The sequence below is a fragment of the Pleurodeles waltl genome, chromosome 2_1, assembly GCF_031143425.1.
Source record: "Pleurodeles waltl isolate 20211129_DDA chromosome 2_1, aPleWal1.hap1.20221129, whole genome shotgun sequence".
NCBI classification, from domain to species: domain Eukaryota; kingdom Metazoa; phylum Chordata; class Amphibia; order Caudata; family Salamandridae; genus Pleurodeles; species Pleurodeles waltl.
In genome coordinates, this window is record NC_090438.1 from 603,912,744 (window position 1) to 603,929,484 (window position 16,741).

The 16,741-nt window shown below is 46.0% G+C and overlaps 1 protein-coding gene across 1 annotated transcript in view; it reads left to right on the forward strand.

Moving 5' to 3' along the window:
* ANLN (anillin, actin binding protein) overlaps positions 1 to 16,741 on the forward strand; it is a 207,525-nt gene that overhangs the window by 128,484 nt on the left and 62,300 nt on the right. Inside the window, 1 exon segment of the mRNA XM_069215555.1 lies at positions 2,480 to 2,536. Coding sequence (XP_069071656.1) covers positions 2,480 to 2,536 — 57 coding nt within the window.

The window sequence follows — 16,741 nt, forward strand, 5'->3', positions numbered from 1 at the left end:
TGCTCTTTGCAAACATCCACTTGCCATGTGCGCACTGCACAACCCTTCACCCCTCATGTACTGTACTTCACGCAAACACACATACACCCAGCACGTTGCATTGTGCATGCACTGCACAGCACTACATCTTTCATGCCCTGTATTCCTTACAGGCTTTCATACACTCCGCACATGTAATGTACACTTTCCATGCACACATACATCCAGGACAAGAGTACACTTCTTTAACCATGCAGACGACTTTTCGGTCCCAACAGTAAGGGACTTGTCAAGTAGCACCGCAGAGCTGTTTTAAACTGCAAGGAGCGTAGCTAATTGATCATTTTCTTAATAAACCACAATTTTTTTTTTTTTTTACTGTGCAGAAGGGTCATTTATATTTTTTATTCTGGGTACCCAAGATAACTGTTGGAGATCGACATCAGAAAAATCAGTTTCTAGATGTATCGGGTGCCGTTGATCAAAAACACATAATCATCCCTACATACATTAAACCAACGGATCACGAGAACTTACTGCATTATAAAAGCTTACATCCAATGTTACTCGACAGTAGCCTGCCTATGAGCCTGATCATGAGTGAAAAGTTGGAAGAATAATTGTACTAATAATAAACCGGTTTCATCAGAGACGATACACTGGCAACACTACACAGATCTTAAACAAGGTACATAACATATCCAGATCATCATCATTACAAAGACATCAGAAAAGAATGGTGTCCTTTTCTACATACTCCATCGAAAGCTATAAAATTGAAAAGGCCAGTTTGAACTATAGGGCATTTTGAAGCAAGGAAAAGGAGCTCAGTCTTTTCAGAAAGCTGCCTCGGTATATATATGAGAAAGCAGACTATGAAATGGTTTTCGTGCTTTTTTCTTTTTGTATACCAATCCAACACTGATCACTAAATAAAAAGAAGCAACAAAACTCCCACAGCACACAAAATGATACGGCTAAGTTATAGGCTTTTTTTCATGAGATGCTGCATAGCATCTTTAAAAATCAATGCAAAGCTAATTGGCCCCAAAGGCAAAACTTGCTTTGCCAGTGGTTGTGTTTTTTATTTTTTAATATGATTTAGGAGCTGGTAGGTTTATGGCTTAAACCCCTATCTTAACTAAACATTACCTTATGACCTAAGAAGCGTAGAACCAAGACAAACCTCCCAGATTGCATTAGGATTTTCAAATATAAGGTCATGGTTGGAAAATAGTGTACCTTATGCCATACAGTCACGTGGTAATCACATACATATGCATGTCTCTAATTATGTCAGTCGAAGCTGCTACTACTACCCCAGTCAGAATGGGAATGTCTTGTAGGTGATGCTTGTTCACTGGTGCAATTACTTCTTTAAAAATGTTTCGACAACCACACCAGATGTCTATATCTGTCCCTTCTGCTCCTCCCCTTCCGTGTTGCAACTGTTGTTAGTAAACGAGCTTGCTGATCAGGGCTTTCTGCTTCCTGGTCTCCATGCCGCTCGACCCGGAAGCGAACACTTGGTTTGTGAGTTACTTTTAGTAGTAGGAAAGAGGTTAGTTGTCCAGAACAATGCAAAAAGAAATGACGGTCAATCAAATTACATGACGCAATACACACATCTGCGCTGCAAAAGAGGGTTTGGGGTGGCTCTCTTGTTGACTGTTCAATGCACTTCGTTTACATGCGCTAGCATGTTCGCTGTGTCACACGCTGTGGTAAGCGGATGCTCAGCACTGATTGTTGTTTTACTGTCGTGCTCATTGCTTCCCTCTAACGATGTTGCTCGTTCCAGTAACCGAGTTGTTTCGATTCGCCACCTTCATTGATATGCATGACACCCCTACGCAACACATTGATTTTTACAGCCCAATGGCGTGGGGATATTTGTGTCCCTTAATACTGACCCATGCATGGGAAATTAACTGACTTACTGTTGTGGTTAATGCTGGACAGTAGCTAAGTTGCTCATTTCTCTACTCTGGGTTCTTGTTTGATATTGAATATTATTGAACTGGATTTCATTGAAGATTTGTTTTACAGTTTGCAGGAAGGTATGTTTACTTCACTTTTCTCTTTATATTTCAAGATATAATCTACTTTGATTAACATGTGGGCTCAAAAAAACGGTGTTCCTGATATTTATTGGGGGCTCCGATCATTACTGTATAGGAAATGAGAATATTGAAATTATGACGATAAGAAATTAAATAATTCTTACGCATATTAGAAGCTATAGTATCCTGTGATAAAATATACCAGTACTTAGCTAAGTTTAAGTGGTTAGGAGCAGAGCTATAGCTCTCCCAATGTGGAGTGCACCACGGAATGCAACCCAGAAGCTTGACGTTTATATCAACCTTAAATCACTACTCCATGCATGAGGGGAGTGCTTGTGGCTGTAAGCTGCCCAAATGTTCATATCATGGCAATTCAAACTTTAACCTTTGTTTGCAAACTTGTAGCTCAAATTCAATTTTTCATATTTTCTAAGGTTCAAAGGCGAGACTTTGCTGGTCCAGACAAAAGAAAAAAGACTATGAAGTCAAAGGTGAGCGGATCTATTAATTGGTTTTAATAAACTTTTCAACTTATGTCATTTTAAGCACAGATTGTGGCATATGTTTGTTTTTATGTTAAAGTAATGAGAAATTGTAGGATACTCGTACTGGTCTAAACACTTACCCAGCTCCCATTGGCGAACTTGCTGATGGACGGATGTGTATTTGCTGTACAGTGGTACTTAAAAGTAAAAAGCTACTTGTGCCCGGGCCTCTATTTAAGGGCACTCCCATTGTCCGGCTGCCTACCCGCCCCCCCAACATCAAGCAAGTTTGAAAGAAACATTGCTAGCTCGTGAAGAAGAGAATGGAGTAAACGGGAAAAATCTTTGTTCAAGTCAAACAATATTTTCTAGGTTAAAATAACCAATACTTGTAACACATAGGTACTTGCTTGAGTGTCTGTTTGCAAGGTTTGAAAAAGAATTGCTAGTTCTCAGTATAGAAGGTTACCCTTGATCTTCCTCTAACCACACCCCAACACAAACACCAATATCTCCTAGGTCAGTTTGATTTTCGCCATCCATAGTGAACACTTCTTTGGACCTTGAAGGTCTGTGCTTGCAACCTCTAATCTCAAAACCCTTCATGTTTCTTAAAGTCCGATTTCTCCTGCCTGACTCTTTACTCATTACCATTCCGGAGTCCCTTACACCACTAGTCACCAGAATCAATTAATTCTTGGTTAAGACTTCCAGTTTTTTCAGTCCACACTCTGACCATGCTTAGTGTTTGGGGTGTCCAACTCCTGTGTAAATGTGGTATCTCTCATTGATGTATGAATCTGTTGTTGGAGTCTACAGACTTCTTTGATATTTGTTGTCCTTGGGAGTTCCGTCACTTAACGTCATAAGGCAAAGGGTAAATACGCCCGTTTTATCCACAGTTTTGTGAACGTCGCTCTGCCTTGCCCTTAATCCTCTCCTCCTGTCAACCAACGTGCTGTTTTAAGTAGGCACAGTGTTATAACAGCGGAAAGGCTCACACAGTTAAGGGAAGAAACACCTGTCCTAGTACTGGCCCTCGCTATCAAAGTGCTTGTTAGCTGTCCCTAGGGGATGACTGTGTTTCTACATAAGAATAATTTACCAGTGGTGCGACTTTATGCCACAATTTCTGCACCACTCAAGTTCAGGCTCCTGAAATTGCTGTTGCCCCTTCTAACTGACCTCCTCCCAAAAGTGTGGTTCCCCGTGTCACTTCTGTGCATGCAGGCACACTCTTCCTTGCCCGAGATCAAATAGCTATTAGATGCAGTGGTTCTGCTTACATGTACCAATCACTAGAAAGGGTTTTGAGACTTTTCACACTGTTAATCCTGGTCTGTAAAACCAGAAATGTCATTAGAACTCTTTGATTGGCTAGCTAGTGTATTTAATCTACAAGAGCAATACATTTGATCCCTGTTGTCTTATGAAGTCCTTTAGCACTCCTCTATCTTGTTTGTCCTGTCTGACTAGTAATTTCTGGGTATTTATGAAGTTTAAGTTTTGGGGCTCAGTCATGCACAACCCAGATTGAACTTGGACTCTGCAGAACATGTGTTTCTCTTTGGTGTTTGGGCCCATCATTTAGGAGAGTGGTGTGCAAAGATGGCAGAGGTCATGAAGGCTCCAGCTTCGTACTACATTGAACTGTTGCTTAACACAGTAGGCTACCCACTGATAATGGTGGTTCCTATAATGCCTGCGTTATTTCCATTGAGGCTTGCCCACAAAGATTCCACGGCCTAGGCTTGAATACATTTCTGTTCATGGGCCCAAGCTGGTGTGTATTATGGTTTCCACATAACTTGCACATGCCAGCAGTGCGTTCAGTTATGGCCTAAGATACTGCCTGTGGGAAAGTTGCCTCTTTCTAGCATGGATACCCCCACTTTTTACCTGTTTGTCAGTGTGTTTGACTGTGTTCACTGGGATCCTGCTAACCAGGACCCCAGTGATTATGCTCTCTCCCTTCTAATCTGGTAACTGTATGTTTTTCTTCCCACAGTTGACATACTGCCCCCCCCCCTAGTATATGGCACCGAGGTACCCAGGGCATTTGAGTTCCGGGGGATCCCTATGGGCTGCAGCAGTTATTCTGCCACCCATAGGGAGCCCATTCAGAGGTTTCTGAAGGCCTGCAGTCTGCGTAAAACGTATGCATGCACCCGTTTTCACTACAGGTCACTGCACCACCCCTATGGTAGGCCCTCTCAGCCCAGAGGGCAGGGTGCAGGTATCTGTATGTGAGGGTACACCCGCACTAGCAAAGGTGCCCCCACAAACTCCAGGCCCACTTTCCTGGCCTTTGTGAGTGCAGGGACGCCATTTTACATGTGTAATGGACATAAGTACCTTCTTATGTCCAGCTACATAATGACAACTCCAAATCTGGGCATGTTTGGTATCAACCATGTTGGAATCATGCCCCAGTACTGTTGCAAGCATGGGAAGTATGGTTCCATGCACTCTGGGGGCGCCAGGGAGGACCCCCAGCATTGCTACCACCAGTCTTACAGGGTTTTCCGGGCGGCCCAAGCTGCTGCCACCCCTCAGACAGGTTTCTGCCCTCCTGCTGCATGATGTGATCAAGCCCAGGAAGGCAGAACAAAGGAGTTCCTTCGGGAGAGGGAGGTAACACCCTCTCTCTTTGGAATTAGGTGCGACTGGCCTGGGAGGGTAGCCTCCCCAAGCCACTGGTATGCTTTGAAGAGTATATTTGGTGCCCTCCTTGCATAAAACAGTCCTCACTGGTTCAGGGACCCGCAGGCCCTGCTCTGGTGCAAAACTGGACAATGGAAAGGGGAGGTAGCACTCCCCTGTCCATCACCACCCCAGGGTGGTGCTCAGAGCTCCGCCAGAGGGTCCCTGGGTTCTTCCCTCTTGTTTCCAAGGTTGACAGGGAACTCTGGGAGCATCTGAGTGGTCAGGCAGGTGACATCAGAGGCCCCTCCTGATGAGTGTTTATCTGGGACTCTCCCTTGGGTGGGTTCCTCAGATTCGGCTTGAAAGATTCCAGCAGGACTCCTCTGCGACTTCCACTTCAACTTCTGGCCACTGGAATCGCGACTGGACCCTCCAGGAACCAACAATGCTTCAATCAATGAAGATGACTCTTCTGCAGCTTTGTTTCTACAATTCCTGCCAGCTTTGCAACATTTCCCTGGCTGTGCATCCTCAGAAGACAGCAACTCTTCAGCCTGTAAAAGAAGGAGGAATCTCCCTTGGAGTGAAGGAGTCACTCCCTTGCACCCGTAGAAGCCGTTTTCTTACCTGTTTTCACTACGCAGTACAAACATGATTTATCATGGTCGTGTCTACCATCTGCATTACATTATATTTCATGCTTTGACAACCAAAAACCCACTTTTTTAGCGCTTTCTGGATGCTGGGAACCTCGCAGAATTCCTGGAACATTAGACTATACTCATACTTCTGCCATGAGAAAGTCATGTTGACGAAACACGCGTTGGCTGTTTAATTTGTTTCGTGATACATTGGATAAATAAAACTTCCATCATTTACATGTGTGTATGTTGGACTTTGATTGACACAGCATACCAAGGAATGGACTATAAAAACTAATGTGGTGTGCCTTGGTATACAAATATTCGATTCCTACGTATTGTTCGATTGTTCTATCAACACAATTACACCCAACGTGTTTGGGTGCTATACCAGTTTGGCACCCCCGGCAGCACTATCTGCGACGGATGGACATTTTCTCCCAATTTATTATATATACACACATAGGAGGTGCGAACCAGTAGCATAGCCACTCTGTTTTGTAACTTACCTGCTGCAGTGACGACCGGCTCTGTGGATCTACTCTCATCCTGAGCTGCATGGATCCTGCATCACGGGTGGTGGTTAGGCGTAGTCCTCTTGGTCATCTCTGCCAGCTATCCAACTTTGGTGGAGATAAGTCTTTGCCTTCCCACGCAGGACAGTCCCCCCTGTGCTCTGCATCTCTTGCAGCTGCCAGGGCTTGCTTGCATCTCATCCAAAGGATCTGCAGGCGCCATGCAGCTCCTGTCCCCAGCACGCCTTCCTGCGGCGCTCAGCCATCTGTGTGGTTCTCCTGCAGCTTGGGATCCCTTTCTGTAGTGCTGCGTGGGCTCCTTCTGTAGCTTCTGTCCCCCCTGCCCCCCACCCCCCGTCCTGTGGGACTGCTATGGGTGCTGCCTCTGCCTCTTTGGACTCTGTGATGCTTAGGGTCCCCTGTTACTCTCCCTCATGGGTTGGCTCCTCCTGGGCCTTGCTGGGCCCCAGCAGCACCGCTTTTCCACTAACCGTGAGTTTGCCTTTGCCAAGGCTTGTTGGTGGAATTCCTGCATCAACACCCGTCTGCAATCTTCACTCCAGCGTGGGACATCTGCATCCATCAGGAACTTTTCTCCGGCTCCAGTGCTGACCTGTTCTTCCTCACTGCCGACCAACTCCTGCAAGTACAGCTGAGTGGGTAGTAGCTCCTACTCCTTCTGGATTCCACTGTGACTTTTGGACTTGGTCCCCTCTCTCCACAGGTCATCTTCTTCAGGAATCCACTGCTGGTTTCTTGCAGTCTTGTGTGTGTGGTGGCGGGGGGGGTTCTTCTTTTCCTTCCTTCTGGGTGGTTTGGGGAAAATCCAGTGATTTACTCCTGCTTTGCTGTTCAATGGAGGGTACTGTGTTACTTACCTCTATGGTTTTCTAGTACTCCCAGCTCCCCTCTACCCATTCCACGTACCTAGGTGAGGGTCCTGTGATGGCATTCTATTTTTTTTAGTATATGGTTTGTGCTCCTCCTAGGGTGACTATAGGTCATTGCTATTTGCACTGTTTTCTAACCTTTTCTATGCCTATTTCTGATAATAGTGTATATATTTAGTGTATTACTTACCTCCTATTGGTGGGTTGCCCTTCTAGTATTTTGTGGTATTGTTCCAAAAATAAAGTACCTTTATTTTTGTACAGCTGAGTGTCTTCTTTCATGTATGTAAGTGCTGTGTGACTACCGTGGTATTGCATGAGCTTTGCATGTCTCATAGATAAACCTTTGCTGCTCATCCACAGCTACCTCTAGAGAGCCTGGATTCTATTCACTACCTACACTTCACTAAGAGGGGGATATCTGGACCTGGTATAAGGTTTATGTACTTGGGTACCCACCACACACCGGGCCAGCTTCCTACACTGCGTTTGCTATTTCTGCTTGAATACACAATACCACAGCACCACCACAACTGATGCATGGCATTAAAATCGTTTTACCACAGCTCGTGACTTCGCTCATTTTGCATGCTAGGATCTGTATAAACAGCACTTAACTTCATGCTCACTCCCTAAGGACTATCCCATAACCAGATAAACCACACAGATCTGTATCTGTGCTGATAAAAGCTCTCTTTACTTTCACCACGTCATTATTTCACAAATTCATCTTCATTGTTTAAAATGTCAGTATTGTGAAACAGTTTCATAATACATCTGAATATTCTCTAGCATCCTTCATTACCTCTCATTAATTACTTAAATTGTGTGGACCACAAAAATAAACCTTAATCCAAGTCCTAACAAAACTACAATTATGAGATCTTTAAAGCTGCCTCTTAAAGTGTTTCTCTAAAATTGCTAATGCAGTAATAAAGAAATAAGTTGATTGAATTATCAGGCTTAGTCTTTAGACCCTCACAATTAATTTAAGTAACAAAGGAAAGCTTTTGTTTACCCGTCTTGTCTCTCACAAGCAGTTAAATTCAATGAGCATGGAAGCCATGGCTCTCTTGTTCTACCGGCAAAAATGTGTGATGAACAGAACACAACCGGTTAGTGTGCCTCCATGGATCTTCTTCTGTCACCTGCTCCTCATATAAGAATTGTTCATCGTAGTGACCCTGGTGCTGATCTTTTCTGGTTTCAGTTTGTCCCATTGGCTCTGTAGTTAACTTTAAGGTACACCTACATTGTCAGTTTCCGCAATTTTGTTGTAGTAAAGCACAGTACTCTCAGTACAGCATTCTCCTGTTTAACTCAAATTCTCAATTCAGGGTATTTACAAAGGTCTTTCCTGTAGTAGATGTCTCCTTCAGAGTCAGTCGTGCACAACTACCTGTGTGACTGACTGAGAACACCTCTGTGAATATCCGTATTCTCCTGCCGTAAGAATCTATGTATTTAGATTGTTTGGTTGGATTAGCCCAGGTACTTCTGCACCTGATAATTTATAGATAGGCTTGCTATTTTGATATTTCCCCTCTGCCTGGTTAGGAATCCTTCTGTAATGTATATCAAAAGTGACATACAATAGGATCCATTAGTAGAGCTTTTCAGCCACGCTTCTTGTGCCTTCTGGCATCCTAACTTTAATACTCAGACACCATTTTAGTCATTTTTTTTTTTTTTTTAACCACGCATGAATTGTTGGGACAGCTATCCAACAAATGTGATCTAATTAGTATTTTCCTAATTAAGTTCTGTGATTTAATACCTAGTTGACAGATTTCTTGCTGAGGAGTGATTTGGTGCTTTCTTATTCTGGGAACGATGTCCTTACTATTCTTTGTACCGTGGAGCCAATGAAAGTTTTTGTGAGCATTAAGCCGAAAGGAATATCTCATGTATGCATACATGTTTATCTTTCAACAGAAGTCTGAATTGGGAAAACCCAAGAGTGTTTCTTTTGCGAAATGAGTTTGCTCCAATTATCAAGCCTTCTCAGGGAAGAATTACTGTGGGTTCTCATTCTCCCTCAGCATTCTCCAAAAGCTAATTTTCCCTTTTTCCCCCCAGTTCTTATATGAATACTTTTCTGCCCTCTCTCAGAAGCACCTTGTCAAGTATAGCGTAGTGGCCCCAGGCCAGGCAAACTACTTCCAAGAATAGTCTGATGACAGAGGCTGTTGTACGATTTTTTTTGGGGGGGGGGGGGGGGGGGGGGGGGGGGGGGCAAGCCCATGGCTCAGATTTCAGTTTGCATTGAGGAGTATGCTTTTTTAAAGTAAAAAAATCCATTATATTCCTTCCTCCACATGCACGAATATCCTTCTGTGGAAGGATGATATTAATGCTGTTGTTTTAAGGGCAGTGGTGGATTCTTTGTTTTTTTCGAAAGCCATGTACTTTGGAACGTCAACTTCAGTTTGCTCCCCGGAAGGGGGAAGGTCTTTTCCAAAAATCTGTTGAAAATCCACTTTAGCGAAGGTGCCAAGATTGTAATTTTACACATGTTAGGAAGTTAGACCCTATAATATATAAAAGATGCTCTTATTCCTGTAGGCGTTGTTTCAAATACCTAGTGAGTCGGAAGGAAGGGGCACAGTTGCTCCTGAGGAGCCTTTTTACCATCTGGGTCATGAAATGGCCAGTGCTACCAGTCACCAAAGATGCTTATCAAACAGGAATCTTGTCTCGATAACAGGCCATAGACCGAGAATCATGACCATAAATGGCTGCACAGATGGTTGTGTTTCTTTCCATCACAGGTAAATACTTTAAATTAGATTTTTTTGTGATATAAAGCACACAACTGCCCTCTGGCGTCTCGGCGCTACCACTCAAACTGAGAGACCACAACAGAGAAAGGAAACGGTACCTCAGGTATAGCAGTAAGGTGAAGCGCCAAGGTTACAACTGTTTCCTGAATAACAGGATATCTGATAGACTTCTAGTTGCAGATTCCTTATCTTAGAATTTCCCCCAGGCACCCGACTGGATCTGGAGACTTTTCTTTGAGCAGTACCCCTGCGTGCTCTCAGGTGGCGTCGGTTGATTCTGCGTGCGTAGTTTGCATCATGATGACATCTTGGTCCTATATGGGCACCATCCTGGCACACTGACAGTTCTTTTCTTTCCGCGCAAGCGTACGTGCAGATCCAGAGAAGAGCTACCCCATGTCATTGTTTGACTAACTGCAACACTTGTCAAATTCTTTTTGACGAGTTTTGGATGTGTCGAGGGATGTCCTGGAAGACCGGTCTTAAACCCTGCGACTCCTGTCACCGATTGATGTCAATGACTGATCCGCATCTCATCTGCCTTTGTCTGGAGTGCAACCAAGAGAAGTCGTGCTCTGAGTTTTGGGCCATGAACCTGAAGGCTTTAAGGGAGTGGTCCCTAAAGCTCAGGGCGGCCCGGCACTTGACTCCTTGTTGCTCCAGGTCTCGTTCGAAAGGAAGGGCATGAGACCATTTGTGGCGTCATCACCATTCCTCTTCCTCCTCCCATTCCAAGTCGTCACGATGCTCAGGTCACAAGAAGTCATCCAAGAAGGCCAAACGTTCTTCGACTTCGCCCTATTGCTCTGATGCCCCAGGAAGAGAGTCAACACTCTAGGCCTCCATCTTCAGAGCCTGCATTGGGATCAGCTCCACGCCTCCCCGACTTTCCAGGAACTAGAGCCACCCTTGCCCAGTTGAGATCTATGAGGTCATGCACCTCATCTTTGGGCCTACCAACCAATCCTCTGTGCCTTTGGGCCCAGGAGGGTCTTTGAGGGCCCCCTCTGGTTCCACACCAGCAGCTTCGGCCTCTGCTCAGGGGACCCCTCAGGATCCGCTTCTGGATCTGTACCAATACTGGTTGTGCCAACACGACTATCCCCGGCGTTGGGACAGGCATTGACACTCCTGACGTCGGTTGGTCCACAATGGACATTGATCCTATACTCATCTCTGCCGCTGCGGAGCCGGACCTGCATCACTCAACGCAATTCCTTTTTCCAGGGGCTCTACTGCACCAAAGGTGGATCCTGACTCTTCTTTGTATGGATATGGGTATAGTGTTAGAGGGGTCGTTTGACCCTTTAGATTACCAGTTTGACCATGACAATCGACTAGGTTCAGGACTTGGGTGATGCTAGCAGACTAGATACTTCTCCTGATGCTGGCACGCTTTCTCCCACTACCATGGCTTCGGAGGAGGGAGCTTCATACTCCTGGTGGTGAGAAGGGCTGCTGAGGTCTTGGACCTCGAACTTCCTTCTGTGGAAGTCACAACTAACCATCTTACTGAGGCGCTTCAGCCTGGGGCTTCCACTTTGGAACCCCTCCTACCCTTTAATGAAGCCCTTACCGATGTCCTACTTTTGTACCTGGTCGAAACCCAGCATAGGGGCTCCTGTGAATAGGAGGCTTGCCCGCTGCCATTGGTCTGCGCTGACCTACTCAAAATTTCTGACCCAACATCCTACCCCTGAGAGCCTTTTTATTCAGGCTTCGTTTTCTTTTGGCACATTCCTTTCCGCTCCCCTGGATAGGGAATGAAAAATACTGGATAACTTTGGGAAGAACTTGTTTTCTTCCTCCAGTCTGGCGCTGCGGTCCGTGAACACTGCATGCCTTTTGGGCCGATAGTCCCATACTCTCTGGGATACGGTTGCACAGGTGCTGCTTCAAGTCTCGGAGGAGACCCGGATGGTTCTCTCCTAAGCTATTACTGACGTGAGAGATGCAGCAATGTTCATGATTTGTTGTGGGCTGGGGATGACCGATTCACTAGGTAGAACGGTTGCATCGACTGAACTTGCGGTGCCACGCATAGTTTAGGACATCTGGCTTTTCAGGGGATGTTCAGCAATCTCTAATGGACATGCCCTTTGATGGCTCCAGTCTCTTCGGAGACAAAGCAGACTCAGTGATCAAGCGCTTTAAGGACTCTCGGGCTACTGCTCAGTCCCATGGCCTCGTAGATGCTTCTTGCCCCAAGCAATCTACTTTTCACCCCTTCCGTGGCTACGGAAAGAGCACCCAGCCGTGTCAATTACCACCCAGCCACCGACCCGTGCATGCTTCAGTCTCTGCATAGCTGTGGACGAGGGATCCTATGTGCTAGTGGATCAGGGAGCCAGCAGTACACACCCACACACGACACCTTCAAGCCTTCCAAGTCAATTGAAACATCCTGGACCAGTTGGCGGCAGGATCCGCCATCACCTGCCCCACAGGGAATCCATCACCACGGACAGGTGGGTATTACAAAGTGTCAGAAGGGACTACTCCCTCCTCTTCGAGACTCTTTCCTTACACCCCCCCCCCCCACCCCACCCCCCCACCCCCACAGGATCCACCCCCTCGGCAATGCCACCATCATACGATCAGCTGTCAGAAGATCCTTTGGCACTTCTCCATGAGGAAGTCATGGCTCTCTTTGCCAAGAGAGCCATAGAGAGGGTCGCTGTGCCTGAAGTAGGTAGTGGTTGTTGTTCCCGCTACATCCTGGTGCCCAAAAAGGACAAGAGCCTTCGCCCTATCTTAACTCTCCGGTCCCTCAATCTATTCCTCAAGAAGGAGGAGTTCAAAATACTAACTCTAGCTCGGGTCCTGTCTACCCTGGAGACTGGATGGTAGCGTTGGACTTGCAGAATGCCTATTTCCACATTCCCATCCTGCTGGCCAACAGACATTACTTGCGATTCGTGGTAGGTCATGAGCACTTTCAGTTCACTGTGCTCCCCTTCGGCCTTACCAGCGCCCCTCGGTTGTTCACATAGGTGATGGTAGTTGTTGCAGCAGGCTGTTGTCTCCCACCTCAGGACTGCAGCGAACAACCTACATTCGCTGGGGTTCATAGCAAACATGCTGAAGTAACATCTGACACCCTCTCAGACGCTTCCTTTCATCTGAGCTGTTCTGGACACAGTGCAGTTCCTGGCCAATCCTCCCAAAAAGTGAGGCCAGGATAATTAGGGCTGTGATTCTGATGTTTCAGACTCTATCCTGGATTTCCGTGAGAATGACTGAGGTTGCTGGGCTTCATGACCTCCTGCATCCTGCTGGTCGAACGTGCCGGAAAGCATATGTGGGCTGTACGGTAGGATCTGAAGTTCCAGTGGGCACAGCGCGTGGGTAATCTCTCTGACATGGCCCAGATCTTGGAGGGGACTGCACTAGATCTGCAGTGGTGGCTGTCGAACCCAGATTGGGTCAGTGGCAGATGTCTCCTTTTCCCAACCAGATTTCACAGTAGTGACCGATGTGTCACTCCTGGGATGAGGCTGCCACATGGGAGAGGAGCAAATCAGAGGCTCTGGTCTCCAGTGGAGTCCAGGCTCCACATCAACCTTTTGGAGCTGCGGGTGATCCGACTTGCATTAAAAGTATTACTTCCCCCTCTCAAAGGGAAAGTGGTGCAGGTGTTCACGGACAACATCACAGCCATGTGGTACTGCAACAAGCAGGGTGGTGTGGTGCTGTGGACCCTCTGTCAGCAGGCTCTTCGCCTTTGGACACGGCTGGAACGCCAGAGCATTTCCCTGGTGATTCAACATCTAGCAGGGCTTTCTGAATGCCATAGCGGATCAACTCAGCCGTTGATGCATAGTCAATCACAAATGGCATTTCTATCTGGAGGTTGCTCAAGGTCGGTTTCAGCAGTGGGGAGAGTCTTGTTTAGACCGGTTTGCCTCCGCAGAGAACGCGCAATGTCATCTGTTTTATGCTTTGGAGTTTCCAAGATGGCACTCACTTGGTGACACTTTTCGTCTCGGGTGGAGCTCAGGCCTCTTTTAAGCCTTCCCGCAAATACCACTTCTGCCCAGAGTTCTGAAGGTCAGGCAAGTTGTGCCCAAGTAATCCTGGTGGCTCCGGACTGGGCACAAAGGGTCTGGTATCCCAAGCTATTGGGCATGGCCATCAGACTGCACCTTTGGGAGGATCTTCTGTCACAGCAGGAGGGGGCGGTCTTTCAGCAGAACCTGTCCAGTCTCCGCCTTCTTGTGTACAGATTGAGCGGCAGCAGTTGACAGCTTTCATCCTTTTGCCCGAAGTCTGTAATGTTATCTTGGCAGCCAGGTGTCCCTCCACCAAAACAGTATGCGCCTGTCGTTTGCATAAATGTGTGGCATGGTGCACCAATAAATCTATTGATCCCCTCTCTGCCCTCTATCTGAGGTCCTTTTGTTCATTCTTTCCTTGGCCCACTGCTCTCTGCTTTGGGCACCCTTAAAGAGTATTTATCTGCCATTTCGACCTTTCTTAGGTTACCTGATCAGCCCTCTCTCTTTAAATCTCCTATTGTGAGTAGATTCCTAAAAGGTCTCACCCATTTATTTCCTCCCACTTCATTTATCATGCCTCACTGGGACCTCAATCTTGTTCTTACTTATTTAATGTGTACTCCCTTTGCGCTGATGCTTAATTGTCCCTTACGGCGCCTTACCTTCAAAACTGTCTTTCTTGTTGCCATCACTTCTGCTCGCAGGGTGAGGTGAGCTTCAGGTCCTTTCGTCCAAACCTCCATACTTGTCTGTGAACCCTGACAAAGTGGTGTTGCGCACTAAGGCTTCCTTCCTTCCAAAGGTGGTTACGTCTTTTCATGTAAGCCAGTCCATCACCCTGCCTACTTTCTATGCACCTCCACCACATCCTTCCCATAAGGAGAGACTCTACTGTCTGAACCTAAAAAGAGCATTGGTGTTCTATCTTAATCGTACTAAAGACTTCCGGGTGGACGATCAACTCTGTCAGGTATATGGGTGCGAAGAAAGGGAAGGCGGTGCAAAAACATACCATCTCAGGATCGGTACTTCGCATCAAGATGTACTACGCTTTGGCCAAGAAGTAACCCCCTGAGGGTTTGTGTGCTCATGCCACCAGAGCAACTGCTGCTTCCACTGCGTTAATACGCAGAGTTCCTGTCCTGGATATCTGCCAGGCAGCTACGAGGATGGCATTGCTTGAGTACCTATTCTGAGGTTAGCAATCTGCAACTAGAAGTCTCTATCAGATGTACAAATTACTTACCTTCGGTAATGAAATATCTGGTAGAGACATTCTAGTTGCAGATTCCTTACTGACCCACCCATCCTTCCTGTTTGCGAACTGATTTCTAGGGACAGGGATTCCCCTGTTCTGGTCCTTAGCTCTGGCGCACCAATCTTAGGGGGTTATTACAACTTTGGAGGAGGTGTTAATCCATCCCAAATGTGACGGATATACCACCAGCCGTATTACGAGTTCCATAGGATATAATGGACTCGTAATACGGCTGGTGGTATATCCGTCACTTTACTGTCACTTTTGGGACGGATTAGCACCTCCTCCAAAGTTGTAATAAACCCCTTAGTGTTCTTAGCGGCTTTGTCGTGGAAAGTCGTTAAAAGAAACTGACGTCATCACAGTGACTACGATGCCCACTGAGTCGACCAACCCCACCAACCGACCCGCAAAGGTATTACGCAGGGGGTGGGGATCTCTGGATCCCGTATTGACGCCTGGGGAAAGTCTAAGATAAGGAATCTGCAACTAGAATGTCTTTACCAGATATCTTGTTACTGAAAGTAAGTAACTTGTACTTTGAAAGCCACTTTACATATTTCTTCTTGCCAAAGAAACTATCCGATTTTTTTAGATGGAGTAGGGTACGTACTGCCGCATTTTTCAACCTCTGAAGTTTGTCTAAAATCCTCCTTTGAGCACCTGCTTTATGCAATTGCATTGCAATAATCTACCTTAGAATGAACTAAGGATGTAATCACAATGTTCTGCATCTCTTGCGGAATGAATGTGTGTTTTTTTTTTTTTTTTTTTAAATCAATTTTATACCGAAGAAGCAAGAAGATGTAAGATGGTTTGCTTGTTCAGAAAAGGAAAGGCCGAATCAAACAAAAACCCCAGATTTCGCACCTTAGTCACCAGGACTTATTCATAGGTTCATTTGAACAAGGCTTGTGAAGGGCGAAATGCATCTTCTGCTTTTCATATGATGAAAGTGAATTTGCAAACTGTTATGCTGACAGAAATATGTGACTGTCTTGGGGCCCGACATGCCTGTCGTGCTATGCAGTGACTCCAGTTAGGAAGCACACCCGTCTCGCCTCCTATTCCGTAAACATGTATTTAAGTACTTTTTATTTTTTATTTTTATTTTTTTAAGTCACCTGTGCTGTAATGTATTGCTTGCGATGTAAATTAGGTATACTGCACAGGTTTATTTACTGTGCTGTCTGACGCGTTGTATCAAAGACATCCCCAGATCACAATTTATAATGTGCTTTGTACCCATGGAGGTATATCCTGCTCAGTCTCTTGCCAAAGGACTGGCGAACAGCCATATGTCCACCTCCTTTGGTATTTATGTACGACCATGGCCAAGACCACTAATCCGTGTAAAACCCAGTCGTGGGTCTAGATTGCAGGAGGAGTAGGCATACATGTTGTGGCTTCCTATGCTCATTGTGCTAGAGTCAGACAAGGTTTTCTAGACACAGGTGCTTCTCACTGTGTTTCTTCGTTT